Source organism: Schistocerca americana, chromosome 1, assembly GCF_021461395.2.
Source record: "Schistocerca americana isolate TAMUIC-IGC-003095 chromosome 1, iqSchAmer2.1, whole genome shotgun sequence".
Lineage (NCBI taxonomy): Eukaryota > Metazoa > Arthropoda > Insecta > Orthoptera > Acrididae > Schistocerca > Schistocerca americana.
This window is the reverse complement of record NC_060119.1, coordinates 562,941,033-562,957,787: the sequence shown is the minus strand read 5'-3', so window position 1 is coordinate 562,957,787 and position 16,755 is coordinate 562,941,033. Positions and strand designations below refer to the sequence as shown.

Genomic DNA, 16,755 nt, shown 5'->3' with positions numbered 1-16,755 from the left:
CACAACAACTAACCTCGCAATTGCTCCTCCACACTTTTCAAAAGGGCTGCCCGACAGGTCTGAAATGCTACTGAGCCACACATGGCCCACATTCACATCTTTGGATGGCAGAACATGCCGCATTGAAGGAAGCGGCCATATACGCTTTTTAGTGTGGCCACTGCCAGGCGAATTTTGAAGCTGCTTCATTTGATGCTCAGCATCCTGCTCTTTTTTTTATTTAAAAAAGGCAGCTATAGCCCTATGCAGCAGTTATAACTTTCAAGAATGTTTGTTCTGGTATCAACACTGACATACTTCTGATTAATTTCAGATTTTTTGTTAAGCTACTTTCCATTAAGTCATCAATGGAAACATCAGACAACCAGCTACTGAGTAAAATTCATAAGACACATTCTACAGCCTTTGTGAAATGAGGCTACACACAACAGTAAGAAGTAGTACTCTAGTAAACACACTGGACAGGGTTCAGCACACTACATGCTGTATAGTAAATGGCAGAATTCAACATACTGCTGAGCCATATTCATATTTCATAACTAATAGAGGATCGCTTCCATGGCCGTTTAATTTCATTTGATTGTCTATGCATTTTAAATGAAAATTATGTAATTAAAAATGGTTGGGATTCTAAAATGTATAAACTGAAATTTTATTACTCCCAGATAATAAAAGAAACAACTGCGAGGTTTCTCTTATAATTAGTAATTTCCATTTCTCTTCTTTGAAGTGAGCAAGCAACTTATTGTTAAACTCAAGTCTTCTGTATCATTGGTTTCATTCACATAGTCCATTTAAAAGAACAATTTTAATTTAGTTAAGTGAGGTATGTATGTGTACCATACAACCATGTTTGAAGGAGGTGTGCTCCTTCAGTTACAATTAATAAAGCATACTTTTTTGTTTAAGTTTATCTTGGAAAAGTGGCATACTGCACTGTGTGTAGCAAAAGTGTTTCACTGGAAACTAATGTCTTCTCTGTCATTCTTACAACATGACAAATTATGAAGACTACGTCAACTCTTACCTTCCAAATGCCATACCATTGATGAGATTACCTCTAGTACACATATCCAAACGGCAATAGTGAATAATCGCACTTTTGTTCCATGGCTCCTAACTACTACTCCCTAAAAAACCAAGTTAGTGTTTACCGACTACACCACAATTCTGTTATTTTACAGTCATGTCATGTGTCATCAACATTAATTACTGTCCATTATTCCTCAAGAGTAACTAAGCTTTCCAGAAACAGTTCTTAAACTATCGGACTGTATGGAGCAAACTGTTTTATTTGGGTTGACGCGGAATGACTGATTCCATCTGGTAAATGTGAAGGAAGTTTTATCCAAGAAGTGTGTTTTCCATAAATCAAGAGGACAATTACGGAATGTGTCATGTTAATGGAAGTATGGAAAGCATTTGTGGCATGCACATCATTCTGTGGTGATGAAAGGACACAGTTACTCTACTAATTATTAATTATTATTAATAATTATTAAAATTTATTGTCAAAATTTATTATTAAAATTTATGTTAACTGACTTTTGTTAGCTCATAGTAAAATATTTCATCATTTCAAATTAAAAACTCAGGACACTTGAGTAATATTCCACAACACAGTATTTATTATTTAATTGGTTTTCAGCTGCTAGCTAATAATAAAAATTTAATTTGAAATGATAAAATATTTTACCATGAGCTAACAAGTCAGTTAACCCAAATTTTATTAATAATTCAACAGTTAAGGAATTAGCAGAGTAACTGTGTCCTATTATCACCACGGAATGATGTGCATGTCACAAATGCTTTCCACATTGACATTAACACAACATATTCAGTAATGTGTCTCTTGATTTATGGAAAACACACTTCTCAGATAAAACTCTTTCTGTACATCTACCAGATGGAGTCAGTCATTCGGCATTAACCCAAATAAAACATTTTTCCTTCCAAAATAATTTAAATATTTCACATCTATGACAAATGTGTCTTTCCAAGGGCATTAGTCTAGAAATTTAGATTTATAGTTTTCCATATAAATTTCAGAAGCATTTTAAGGAAGAATTGGTAAGAAAATAAAATAGAGAAGAAACCAGGAAGAACAAAATTTATTTACTCTAATCGACGTAAAGTGAAGAACAATTGCCTTGCAGTGTAAGTTATCTCCATAATTTATTATCGTAAAAATATGCCTTACTTCTACATGACCTTTGAACACAACATCGTCCAGTTTCCACTTCGGCACATATATCCTTTAACTGCTAAATGGGATTATATGGTTGATTTATTCCAGACTAAAAAGAAATCACAGCACAATTCTCACAATTTCTTTCATTTTAATATGTGAACTGGTCACTGAACTTCATTCACAAATAATAGTAGCTATAATAATGTATGACATGAAAACGGCCAGTATCTCTCACTTTAAGCAACTAAAGTGATTTGTCACTTGAACTGATTTATTTACAAAATTAAAGAAAATTATTTCCAGGAACTAAATGCCAATAACCATTACACTATTTGTTACCCTACTTGAACAACCATTCTTAAAATGCGATTGTGTATGAATTTGATTCCATGACTACAATGCTCTACAGATGTTAGATGTATTTCACTACAAGCTAGAGAAACCCAAGTAACGAGTGAAGAAAGCTTCCACTCATCTACACCAGAATTATTCTGAATTCCATACTAATATACATATTTTTTTCTTACTATGCAGCTGTGAAGCATTACTTTCATGATACATGAAAGCACATGCAGTTTTAAATTTTTAAAGAAACTTAAATTTATGGTGAAATTCAACTTAACTTTATCTATGATTTGACAAATCTACTGATTTACCTCTCTTCCTGATATTTATTGATTAAGTCTGGAGGTAGACAATTTGAGTAAGACCACAGACTTTCTATTTAAGTCTGAGCAATGTTTGCAACTTTCTCAGAATATAGCAGGGGTACTGGTGTTTTACATGTGTGAGTGTTCTTTCATTAATAACCTCTCCAATCTTTCCAGTAACTGATATTCCATGCATTACTACTTTCTTAAATCTTAACCACATTACCAGTCAAATTATAAACAATTTGCCAGTGTAGAAGAGTAGTGTACTATAAATATTTAGACGAAGGCAAGCGAATTACAATTTGAACAGATAAAGCTCTCCTTTATATTGTTTACATAAAGCTTAGAGTGTACTGGGCTCCTGGTTTATATGTTGTTATATATCACACTTTAATGTACCTCTGTCAAACAGTCTTAACAGAAAAGCTTTCAGATTAAATAAATCTTTGTTGGTTTAAAAGTTCACCTTCCATAAGTATTTTTATTGAATTTCATCACAAAAATCTAGTTTCTTTTGTCTTGGTTGTATTCAACAAAGTGTTAAATTATTTAAGTTAAAACAAAGCATTTAGGACTGATTTGTACATTACTATCTTCATCTTAAAATGAAATTACATAAAACTAAAACAAATTTAACAACATAATGAATATATGTATCTCTCTCATACTAACTGTTTTACAATGCACGAGAAATATGAATGCAAAGTTAAAACATACATACAATGCAAGATACGACTGTTTGATACTCAATATATGTAAACATTCTACAGTCATCTTCAGAAATGCAATTACAGTGATATAATACATTACACTATACAGTATAATACATTGTTAATATATCTTGCTCCACTTTCTAAAACAAATTCTCTGTAGTGAGTCACTCCACAAGAACTTTTGAACTAATTGGGACACAAACTAGTATTGATATGGAAAGTCACAGAATGCGGCTTCCACTAAACTATCGATGGGCTTGACATTCACAGAAACGAATAAACCTCCATTTTCTGAATCACTTTCTTCCCTTCACAAGGAAAAAAAAAATAAAGTACTTTACATGAACTCTTATTACAGGTTTTCCTCACACACACACACACACACACACACACACACACACACACACACACACACACACACACACAGCCTCAATGCTTGAGCTTTCCTCAAGTTTTTGAAACAATGCTTTTAAGAGGGGCGCTTCGATCATGCAAATTACGATGATTTAAACATGCTTTACTATCCTCATTTTCATCCTGAAATGATGCCAACATTTTCTTTTCTTATTTTTAAATCTAAGGGATCTATTAGTGCAGTAGCATGGTCGTATTTCCTCTCATTGCTATTTTTTCCTCCACAAGTAATTTTACAGGATGTGAAGTTAATGCAAATCTTTTAATGGATGCAGCTATACATGCACACAAAATCCAAGCATTACAAAAAATTTAATAATGCTTCAGTTCCATCCAGTACAACTCCTTCATTGCTGCCACAGGAACTGCATATTTTCTTAAACAATTGTTACTCAAAAGACAGCTGTATCTCAAAGCAGATAGATTACACTACAGAAATATAACAACATTGCCCAGGAGCTAGAGAATTTCATAATGAACAACAGTTTTTCAAGCACTCAAACAGAAATGGATTTAAGCTCCAGATGCATAAACACACAAGAAAAAATTACATAAACATTCTTTTTTATCAGCATTTATTCATTTAGTCATTTAGTCATTTTTTAACCTCCAGGAGTTTTCACCGGAAAGAGCAAATCTAACAATTTTTATTACACTAAAATGCATGGCCCATATAAAGGTATCTGCAAATACATACAAAGACATCGGCAAATAAAGAGGAAACTTATTTTTAAACTGATGTTCTTATTAAGTAAATGAGTAACTTCGGTCCTTCAAACTTCAGCAGCCCAACTCTGAGCTTTTAATAACAGAGGTAGAAATCTAAGAACACACTTATTAGGAAACTATCAGTAGGAATAGCAAATAAATATACATAATTCATTCTTGCACAGTACATAAAGTGTAGCCTTCTTGGAATAAATGAGAGGAAAACAACCTCACAGCACAGTTTTCATGTAACACACATTACATTACAAATCACATCTTCCTACAAGTGAATGGTGTTTAAGTCTTAACTCTGAACAACAGGCTATCGAGTACTTGAAAGCTTGCACATTGACGAGTGTTTCATTAATATCTACCAAAGAAATTACCGGAATACATAAAATTCTGTGGTATTGGCTGCAGCACAAGAAACACCAGAGTGACTGACCTCCAACTTTTGCAAGCTGGAGAGACTTTAGCTCCTCAGGTAGGCACCAGTGCCTGTCCCATTACACAGGAACACCTACAGTTGCTGCAGGTCAGGCTACTACAGGCTCAGGTGGCCCCACGTCTGCAGTAGTGGTACTCGGGGCACTCTGCTCTGCAGAATTTGTTGTATCCATCGGCTCGACACCTGACTGTGGGGCCAGCTGCTCAGACTTGGCAGACCACTGAGTTGTGTAGGGTGCTGCCCTAGCTTCGCGTCTGGCACGTCTGCGTGCTCGCCGTTCTTCCATGATCAGGCGCAAGTGTTCCATCTTGCCACGAGTCGCCTGGTTCTCTCGAGAAAGGTTTGCAGATTCATCTGTAACAGTTTGAACAACATTATGAGATCACTTGTTTACTTTAGATTTCTAACACAGAAAGTTACATTATTTAAAGAAGACAATAGAATTAAGAATTATGCATTTTCACACACACTAAAATGTAAAGTACTAAACCATTTTGGTATTCTCGATACATAATTACGGGAGGCATAGTTATCTACAGGTGACCCATTGCCTGTCGTCACCTTGTGGACTTTCCATTATCAGGATACAACTTTTACCTAATTGAAAATTCACTATTTACTTTAAACTGTGCTTTATTACCTGTTCTGTCTACAAGTAATTTTACAGGCTCCCACTCTAACGGTGCTTTCAAGTATTCAAACAACCAACTGCTTTACAAAAGTCTTCAGAAATGCCTCTAATTTTTCATCATTTTAAGATACATCACTGCACACTGACTCCTAGGAGCAATACACAAATTGCTTACTGCCTGGATGGGAAGAAGAACATTTAATGTCACCTAACACCCGCCAAGAAATAGCCCTAATCCATATTGGTATTTTTAGTTCATTCTCTGTAGCATTTGCACAACAAATATAATGATGTGCACTGAATCATTTTACAATCACATAAAATATACACGAGTAATTCCTACCCACCACTTTTTAAATGTTACAAAAATAGAAATTATTCTACAAAATGAAAGGACTTGTCGAGGAGAAGCTTTTGTCACTGTTTTCAAATTTTACTTTGTTGTCTATCAGACATTTTACATTGTGCACCCAGAAAATAAGTTCCAGTCATGTACAGAGATCACAAGATTAGTTCAGTAGGAATGCGCAAGCACAGGAGCAGGTTGTGATGTGTGGGAATAATGCAGTGCAGTTTTAGTCTTCCGACAGCAATGGTTACCACATAGTGCTAGGATAAAATGGCTGCTGCAGTACTGTCTCCCACCAACTGTGAGGTTTGTGCAGTTATCAGATTTTTTTTTTTGCAGGCCATTTGCTAAAGGACAAATCAATATTACTGGCCAAGATTGTAGTTGCTGACCAGGCCTGCTGACACCAGAATTGATGGAAAGGGTGTGGCATGCATTTTTACAGATCCCCTGCTTAATAATTTCAGAACTCTCGTCAGTTACCCCAGATGTCTGACAAGAAGTTGCAACGAAACTGTCTCCTGGTGGCTCGCTTTTCATAAAGTGTGTGCAGGATAGGTGTCAAGGCAACTGACAAATGAACATACAACCAGACATCTGACTACAGCATTGACATTCCTGCAGCAGCATACAGAGGGAGATGGCAAATTTCTAGACCATGTTGTCACTAGGTATGAAGCAAGGCAAGACATGTGGGATGTTGACAAAACACATTACACTTGGGCATGATAATGCAAGACTATACAACCAACGCCACATAAAATGTGTGATCAGTTTTGATGGGAACTCTTTGACCGTCCATCCTACAGCAATTCCTTCCCCCAAGTCCCTCATTTCTTCCCTCTAATGAAGCTTTTGCTGGCAAGAAAATATTCCCACGACAATGCTGAAATGCAGATTGAAGCGACTTCGTGGCTCCTGAAGCTAGTGGCAGACTCCTATGACATGAGAGCACAACTGATGGTGCAGTGTTACGATATACGCCTTAACATTTGTTGTGTGATGTTGAGAAGTAGTCACGGAACCTATGTAAATATTCCAATAAATATTTCATACTTAATGATTTTTGTTTTCTTTGTCATCAGCACTTACTTTAGAATGCACATTGTGTATCGGGGTACATGAGCAAAAGATTTGGTTGCAGCACTGTGTACCTATTTTTGTGCTAAAGACAATCTTAATGTGGAGCAATGAATATCTTTTTCTGGTATTGTGATTATGTACATCATTGTTTCTTTTGAAGTGCAGTGGATTATTTACATCCAACTTCATGAGGTAATAAATATATCGAGAAGCAGTAGTCAAAATGCCCAACTCAAACAGATGTCTGCGGATGATCTTAGGTGATTGTCACAGAATATTCTTACAGCATATTTTTAGGCAATGAGGACTGACTGACTTTCTTAAAATTGAGTTATCCCAGAACACAATTCCATATGACATTGAATGGTAATATCCTAAATATGTTAATTTACTGATTTGTGCCTCCAACATTTGTAACAATTTGAAGACCAAATGTGGCTGAAGTAAGTTGTTTTAGAACTTCTGGAATGTGCTTTCTCCAATTTAAAGTCTTATCAGTACCTAAGAATTTTTAAGTTTCCACATTTATTTATTATTTCCTCACCACGTTTTACACTTTTCTTTGTTGTCGTACCTCTACCTTTAGATGGGAACAAGCAAATTTGTATCTCCACAATGTAGGGAGACCATTCACAGAACACCAGTGTATGGTCCTGTTAACATTATTTACCTTTTATCTGTTGTATGTATGCTTTGATTGATTACAATACTAGTGACATCGCAAAAAGAACTAATTCTGCTTGTTGTACATTGGATGGAAAAAATAGTGGCCTAAGTAATATAGAGTCTTTTTTTTGGGGGGGGGGGGGGGGGGGGGGGGGGGGGAATTTCTGCTTAGACAAATCTATCCTCATTACACTTTTTGAATGATTAAATACACTTTCTGCATGCTTTTGGTTAGGTATGAAATTGTCCATTGGTTGACTGTACCATCAATATCATAACCCTCAGTTTATCTAACAGGATAGTATGGTTCTCACTATTCAATGCCATAGTTAAGTCATAGCCAATACTATTGCTATTTTGTTACGCAATCCTTGTGAAATTTCTCAAATAAGTGTAAATAGAATTGTCAGTAGAAAAACTCTTCTGAAATCCAAACTGATTACTGAGGGTATTTTTGCTTGGGAGGGGCACTAGAATACATCACCTTCTCAAAAAGTTTGGAAAAATAATGTCGGTAGTTAAATACATCATAATTAATGAGATATTTTCTATCACCTTGCTTACAGGCACGTTTAACAATGACATATTTCAATCTCTGGAAAAATTTGTGGAGTAAGTGATTCGTTACATACTTCAGATGAGACAGTGCTTATCATATGGAAACTATTCTTTAGTATTCTGTAGGGAACACCGTCAAAACCATGTTAGCTTTTTTTTTTTTAGAGAATATATAATTTCCATAATTTCAAAGGGAGAAGTTAGTGATACATTCATGGGATTTAATTTTACAGGAGTTGCTTTTTTAATATACTGCTGTGATTTTGCTTTAACTTTTTGTCCCTTTATTTTGTACTATAGCTTTTAATCACAGTCCCTACCTGTGAATCCTCATTTGTAGCCCTTCCATTCAAGTAAATATGTATGTTATAGTCTTTGGTCAGTTGTCCTGTCATTTCGCTACATTGAATATAGCTTTAACTAGTTAGAATTACTGATTTTTTGGCAGTGTGCATGGTCCTTAATTTTTTGTAATTTAGGGTAGTTTTTGTAGTGGGCTAGTATTACAGGATCTTCATTTGTTCTTGTGAACACATGCAAATTCCTTTTCTTTTCACAAGATATTTTAATCCCTCTAGTTATCCATGTGTTGGATGTTTTTCCATATGTCTGTTTAATGCCCTTTCTGATTATCTTATGTGGAAAGTTATTTTCACCTAATGATAGAAGTTTATCTTGGAATAAACTAAATTTTGTGCCAGTATTTGGTTAATTATAAATCTCATCCCATCTCATCCCATGTCATCTCCCATAAAGTGTTTTTAAAAACATTTGTTCCAGATTCAATTAATCCAATTAATTTTCCAAGAAAGGTGTTAATTTTATAAAGCATTATCTTGTTTATACCACATAACTGTGCATCAAGCCGAGACATACAATTTGTTACCGGACATATAGTTTTGTCCTTGCTTTGAGCTTCATCAAAGGAAACATTATCAGTTAGGGGCTACCTTCTGTATCTACCTGTGGCAAAAAGCTATTTGTTGAGACCAAATCTTAGGATCCGAGGTTTCTAGATCATATTTCTTATCAGAATCATTTGGAAAATGTACATTGACAATCACCAGGTATTAACTGCCTTCTGCTGTCCGACAGCTAGCATAGTAAGGAATCTTAAATTGCTATTAACAGTTCAGTTCAGTATTTCTCAATGGGGCCTATATATTGTTATGATTAGAGGAACCATTTTTTTTATATTAATCACAAGCACATGCTTCTATGTGCTGATCACTACAAACTATTTGTCTCAATGTTTTTGAATTTTGTTCCATCTTAATACATGTAACAAATGTTTTTCCCTTCTAGTTCCTCTTGAGTAATATGCTACAGTGCAATCTTTTGTACTTCTCTCACCCTGTTACGTGATGCCCAGACACACATCCTATGTGTGTCTTTCCACAGCTCCCAAATTTTCTAAACAGACGAGAAGCTCTTCTACTTTGTTAGTTCTCCAATATTCTGGTGAAATAATTTAACCTTATTTTTCTGAGCATTCTGTATGACTCAGTTCTAGCTCAAAAAGAAGGGTGAAAAATGTTTTTATTTCACCACTGCAATTGCAAATCCAGTTGACTAAGGTACCTTCGTTTTCTTATTCCTTTTATCACATTAAGCAGCAGTCAGTCACCATGGCGCGCGCACACACACACACACACACACACACACACACACACACACACACACACACACAAGCAAGAGTATTGTTATTGGTTCTGTAACCACCAAATTTTAGTCACTTTTCGAATTGCCTTTTGCTGAATTCCATCTACTTCATCCTTCATCTCACTTTTTATGCACGACGGAAATGAAAGTCCATTAACTAGCTAAATGTATTTCCATAATTATTACACTTTCTTCACAAACTTATTTTACATGGACAATTACAGTTGCTCCAGTATTAAAATTGTATTTATGCAGAGCAGACTACCACATGCACAAAACCATGAATATGCAGTGCAGTTATATGTTGGAACTACAGAAGAAAAAGATACACTGATACTCTGCATTTAAAGTTAAAATTGTGAGGCCAGCACAATGGTATTCAGTTAAGCCTATGTATTAAGAAAATTCCCATTGAAAATAATGATTATTTTGTCCTGTACATACAGCTGTAACTTTGCTCTTTCACATATTCCATGTGTGACAAAAACACTGCAATAACAGTAATATACTTTTAGTCATTCCATAGCATACGATAACTGAAGAAGTTATGCCCATGTTTTTATATACCTGATAAAGACTGGATAGCTGCTACATGTGGAACCTTGTTGGCTGCTGTTATTAGCTTTCCAGGCACTGCAGAAGCTCCTGCTCCTGCTGCTGCTGCAGCCACAGCTGTAGAAGATGCAACAGCTGCTGAGGTACTGGCATGTGATCCTGCAGCATGCTGCTGGTGCTGTTGATGGTGGTGTTGCTGCTGGTGGTGGTGGTGGTGGTGGTGATGGTGGTGGTGTTGTTGCTGTTGTTGTTGTTGTTGTGGCTGCTGCTGCTGCTGCTGCTGTTGTTGTTGTTGTTGTTGTGTACGACTCGCATGTCGGCGGTACTGGGGGGTGGCACACAGCAGGTCATTTAAAATGTGAATTATAGTGCTGATGTCACGTTTCGGCCGTCCAAATCTATCTTGAAGTGCTGGATTCAGGGTACCTGAAATGACATTCCATGAAATTTTTTTTGTACTTACAAATCCAGATAAATACAAGATACACAAACATATCCTGTAAAAAACAGGGTGGTACATTCTTATAAATAATTTCAACTTTCACTATACTAACTTCAAAGATCTTGCTTGATATGCATAATTTCAAAACACCTGAAATGATATAATTAAGATGACATGAAACCTCTGCCAAGATTTGAACTCTGTGAGAACGGTTGTTAAACACTCAGAAGGGAAGAGGAAGAAAAAATTCACGCATCAAGAAAGTATGTGGCTATTTCAGTCGAAGTATCAAGTCACATTTTCAAATAACTTGGCAGTACAAGCTGCCTTTTCATTACAAAGTTTCATCCTCCAATTCGGATGCACACAATGATTCGGTTGGGATGGATGTCCAAGTCATTTAATCCCCTCCTGAGACTAATTCACCCACCAAGATTTTAACTGTTCAATATTCTGTGTAGTGGCACTGGGATGGAGTTTACATCAGATTTGGCTCCACATGTTCTACCACAGAAAGATCTAGGGATCTTGCTGGCTGTAGATACCTCAACATCACGCATACAGTTAACAGACCCACGTGCCATGTGTTGTGTATTCTCCTGCTGAAAAATGCAATCGCAATACTGTTGCGTGGGACATAATACGAGGAGGCAGGATGTCTGATGTCAGGGTTCTCTTAATCACTACCAGATGTGAACTGAAGTCTTACACCCCATTGCTCCCCAGACCATCACACTAAGATTAACATCATTTTGCCTCTCCAGACCTCTTCCCAGGTCACAGCCATACTCACTGATGATTTTCATCCGAGGTAGTACTGAACCACAACTCAACTGCCCGTGCACACGCCACCATTCAACAGTCCATGCTTCCCTGCCATGGCAGTCGTTAGCGTTGTGATGTAAACACCAGTCTACACATTGGATGGTAATGCCCTACTCTAGATGCTGATTGTCTGCAACAATTGTGCACTGCAATGAGTCAATTACTTTTTCTCAGATGGCAGAGGTGGATGTGAAGGGGCTACGATGTGCTTGCAGCACAATGTTGCGATTCTACCTTGTGTTTGTCAGATGTGGGTGACTGGAACCTTGACGAGTATACGTGCTGCCACATTTCCACACAGTCCACAAATGGACCACTGTCACATCCAAATGCCCCCACATATCTGGATATTGCAACATTCGACCTGACAACTATATGAAAACCTGACAATAAGGGCCCTTTCAAACCCGGGTCAGGTGTTTAACTGTCCGACACAATGTTTACTCATGTGATTCAGCGACCACTCTACTTCTGACTCTGTACAAACTCCAGGCCCACTAACAACACTAAATACGAGAGCACTCTGGTGGCTGCTATCATAACGACAGCTTTATAATCGATGGTGTGTACATGTTCAATTATACATTGACATCCAAACATGTCTTCAGGGGGGCTTCACTTTTTAAGGCACAATTTTAAGGCACAATTTTAAATCATGTGGGACATATTTCAATGGGGAAGTTATTTTTGGCAAGAAACTTAGCAAGTTTTAACAACTTCTCCCCATGTAACAAAATACAAAAATAGAGCTGTCAAACTTTTTACTATTTTGTTTATAATGATGATACAAAAATATATACGCAAAAAATGCCAGACCTGTTATTGAAAACAGCAATAAACAAAATTTAAAGTCATCTGAGCTTAAGGCAAATGGATTGTCGTTAGATGACAAGATTTAGAACAGGTAATTCAGTGTGTCTCAAATCTCCACACCATAAATTTAGTCTACTCAAACAGAGACACTTTTGTACAAATTTATTTATGTCTTGTCATCCTCAGTTCTTATATAACAGACATATGAATATGAAATTACGAGAAGATTACAAGAGCTTAATAGAAGTACATAAATGTACTTCAGCATTTATCAACTTGTTTCTTAGACAAAGTTATGGAGTTCAAGACTTAATTATCTCCAATGGGCAACTTACTCCAATGATGAGTGACCTCACAGAAACTCATGAAAGAAATGTTTTCTATAATTAACATTTTAATACAATAATATTTCATAACCAGTCATTTCATTTAATTTCATTTCAAACAAAACTCTTGGGTAAAGAAGCAGTCTCAGTATAGTGAAACCCACCATCAAGACAATTGAGTGTTGTCTGTGTCCAAATGATTCAGCACGTTCATACTTTGTATCTAATGGCACTGTCAAGTGCAGAACAAGAGAGATTGGAGCTACTGTCTGTAATATTAATGTCTGCTTTGCAGTTCACCCTTCACATCTGAGAACACTCAAAATTTTGAAAGGGAACATAAGTCATCTAAATTAAGACTTTCACATTTGAACATTGTAAAATTTATATTGAACTGCACTTTGGATTGCTTATAAAATGAAGGATGGGCCTATCATGCCTGGCATATCTTAAGCCAGTGACCCTACATACTGAATCATCATATACAATACCGAAGAATCTGAACATTTACCAAGTGTGATGGTGAATTCATTGCAAGAAGCAATTCCTTTGATACTGAAAGCTATAAGAATATGTGCTTAATGTACAGCAGATATAAATAACCTAAATTTGTTGAGTAACAGGAATGATAACAGAAATTATCAGAAAAACAACTTCCCAATAAACTAAACAAAATATGCAAATTGCAGGAATTTTACGTACTATTAAAAGTGACCACGACAATAAAACAGTGATATTGCAGGCATAAACTGGAATTTCAATAAGTGCTTTTTTGCCACGATTAATAGCTAATCCAGAGATACGTAGAAAAGATGCCATTATTCGAAATACCTCTGTGTGAGACTTTACGCACGAATGTGCTGCATATGTTTCTTTCTTAGTTTTTGCATCATTTTATTAACAATTCTTCTTCCTCCCTCCCCCAGATGGAAAAAAAATTAAAATTAAGTGCAACACTAACAGCTCTGATGGACATAAGCTTCTACTTGAAAAATATTTTAACCACAGAAATGTGCATCACTGTGATTGCATTACTCACCAGAAAATGTGCCCGAGTACACTCCCTTGCCATGATGGTGCATCGATTCTATTATAGCGCCTTGTCTTCGTGCTCTTGCATTGTCCTGAAAATAGGGTGTTATATGTAAATAACCTGTAATTTCCTGTTTTGTCAACATGCAAATAATTATATTTATAATTAGTGATCTGTAGGCCTAATTAGTTCATATAATTAACCTTACAATTTATTACACAAGAAACAGTTAATCGAAAATAATGTTACAGCAGAATTGTTTATGCTTTAAGCTTCCAGATGAAAGTTCATATGGGACTAAGATTGGAATCTGGCTAGACCTCTACCTTTATGAGGCAATGGCCAAGCTACCTACACTTAACTCTAAACTCAATCTTGCCGTTTTAATTTTCTGTACACTTTTTTATTCACCCTAATCCACAGAGGGTCTCTTGTATACGCTTCTGAGTTAGCAGTTCTAGCACAAAGTATAGCACAGACAATGGCTTAACCACAGCCTGTGTGTTTTTCCATACTGAAGTTTCAATTCTGCAGCAGTCAAACTTGCTGCTAGCTTTAACCCAGATGTGGGTCACACCTGATAAACTGGAAGGGTCTTACTAATAAAAGGAAAACGTCTGTGCTCATGTCCTCATTTTGTATAGTTTTTATTCCTCACAGCTTTGGAACAGAATATACATCACTGAGGAGTGAAAGACTTATTGTAGTTCAATTTGTTTATTATTAGATGCACTAAAATGACAGGTTGACTTTCAATGTACATCTGATATGACACCAAAAACCTGTACATACACATTTGGTTGTCAAATATTTAACAGTGAATGCTCAAATGTTCTTAATTTTTCTTTGCATTGTTAAGGCCCGCACCAAACAGGAAGAAAATCAAACTAAAAACTTTTGCATCACTATTCATGTGCTTTTCTGCTACATTCAACATCAAGAAGAATCAAGCCACTAAATATCTACAGTACCAAAAATTTTTACTGAATGCCCACATATCAAGGGCACACTGTCATTGGCAGCCTATTGACAACAACATTAATGTCTATTTGGTATATGACTTAGCAGATCAATTAAACTTACTGATTTTTCTGTCACTTTTTAATCTACTTCAGGTGATTAAAGACCAAGCTTTTGTATGGCCAACATCTTAGATGTTGATTTCACAACTATGTATACATGTGTATGATGTTTACAATTAATAGTCTTCCAACTCTTATTCTGTCTGCGACTGCTAATCTCAGGAAACTAATGTAGGGATTTTGATATGGTTTTTCACTAGTATATTGAATGATTAACAAGAAAGGTTTTTGTGTATAATTTATTACATCTACACCACTCAAGCTGTTTGGTTGTATGTACTTGGGAGTAATACATTAAAGTTGAGGGTCAATTGCCCTCCATACACCAAGCATTTATCTTTCTTAGGCATTTCTGCATTTTATTTTGTATGCAAACACACACAAAATCTGTATATTATAATATTAATGCACAGTAGTTTCTGTCTTCAGTATGACCAACTTAGTTTGTGCCTGCAGTTATCAACATCTTACAGGTTTGTTGCAACCAGCTGCTAGTGTCACCACACCCACTTTGCAGAAAATTTGGAGTTAATGACTGTGGTTAAACCCAGTCGGCCAACGCCCTAAAAATTGGAACAAAGGAAGGATGTAAATTTTCAGTGAAAGTATACACCTACATTACAAATAAAATTAACACACTTGTACAACATTTCAGTGAATGTTCTGTTCTAACTTTAGGCTGGTAATAAAAAAAATAATAATAGTTGGGTTATGCATGCACGCTGTATTTTCTCGCCGCCCAACGTCACTTTGAATACCCGCACAACACCAACTATCTGCAGAAACTACTACGCGCGTACAAGAGGCAAGAAAACAGATTTTCGGCGCTGCAGCCGCAAAATAAGTGTGGCATTCATACTGGCGTTGTTATAGTCCGAATGGATCAGGTTATAAAGCGCCGGGTCAATGAATGGCCAAATACAACAATGCAGCACCGTATTTCGAGTCCTGCTTCGGGACTAAGGTTCCTAAAAACCTTGACACTCTGGGAAAATCGGGATATCACACACACACACACACACACACACACACGAGGCGGCGCCCAGTGAGAGTGAAAGCCAGCCAGTGGGCTCGTCCGCCCATGTGACGGCCTAGCCTCGCAACACCGCCTTGCGACACCGCGGCAATGTCAGTCCGCCACAGCCGCAGGCGTTTCACTTTAACCCATTTACCCGTTTCGGTACAGCGCGCCGGCTCGCGTGCCGACCTTGATTGATCGCTTGCCGCGCCATTTTGTGCTTTGATCTCTGGCGACTTGACTGTTCCTAGAGCCATCTGGTGGATAATACTGCGGTATGGGCAACGATGAAACGACAGCAGTGTTCCAGAGCTATCCCTTGTAATGTACACCAGTGTTTTATTTACTTGTTTCGTGGGTCATTTGTAGCATTAATCTTTACGTTGTGGAACGAGCCATTTTACATTCACAGTACACATACGTTGTTAAATAGGGCTACATGCTGATCATTTATAATTTTTTAAATTGCCGATGTGTATTACGTAACCACTACATTTTCTGATTACTATGGAACAGAAGGAGTTGTCAAGAAGAAACTTTCAGTTTCTTTTCAAATTTATCTTTGTTGTGTGACTTATCATTCAA

General features: G+C 36.6%; 1 protein-coding gene across 1 annotated transcript in view; it reads right to left on the bottom strand.

The window, feature by feature from the left end:
- Positions 1-2,092: 2,092 nt before the first annotated feature.
- Positions 2,093-16,755, bottom strand: part of LOC124606427 (midnolin homolog) — a 248,025-nt gene continuing 233,362 nt past the window's right edge. Inside the window, exons 5-7 of the mRNA XM_047138412.1 lie at positions 14,077-14,161; positions 10,644-11,057; positions 2,093-5,481 (exon numbers count right to left, since the gene is read on the bottom strand). Coding sequence (XP_046994368.1) covers positions 5,216-5,481; positions 10,644-11,057; positions 14,077-14,161 — 765 coding nt within the window. The 3' untranslated portion in view covers positions 2,093-5,215. The remainder of the gene's footprint in view (positions 5,482-10,643; positions 11,058-14,076; positions 14,162-16,755) is intronic.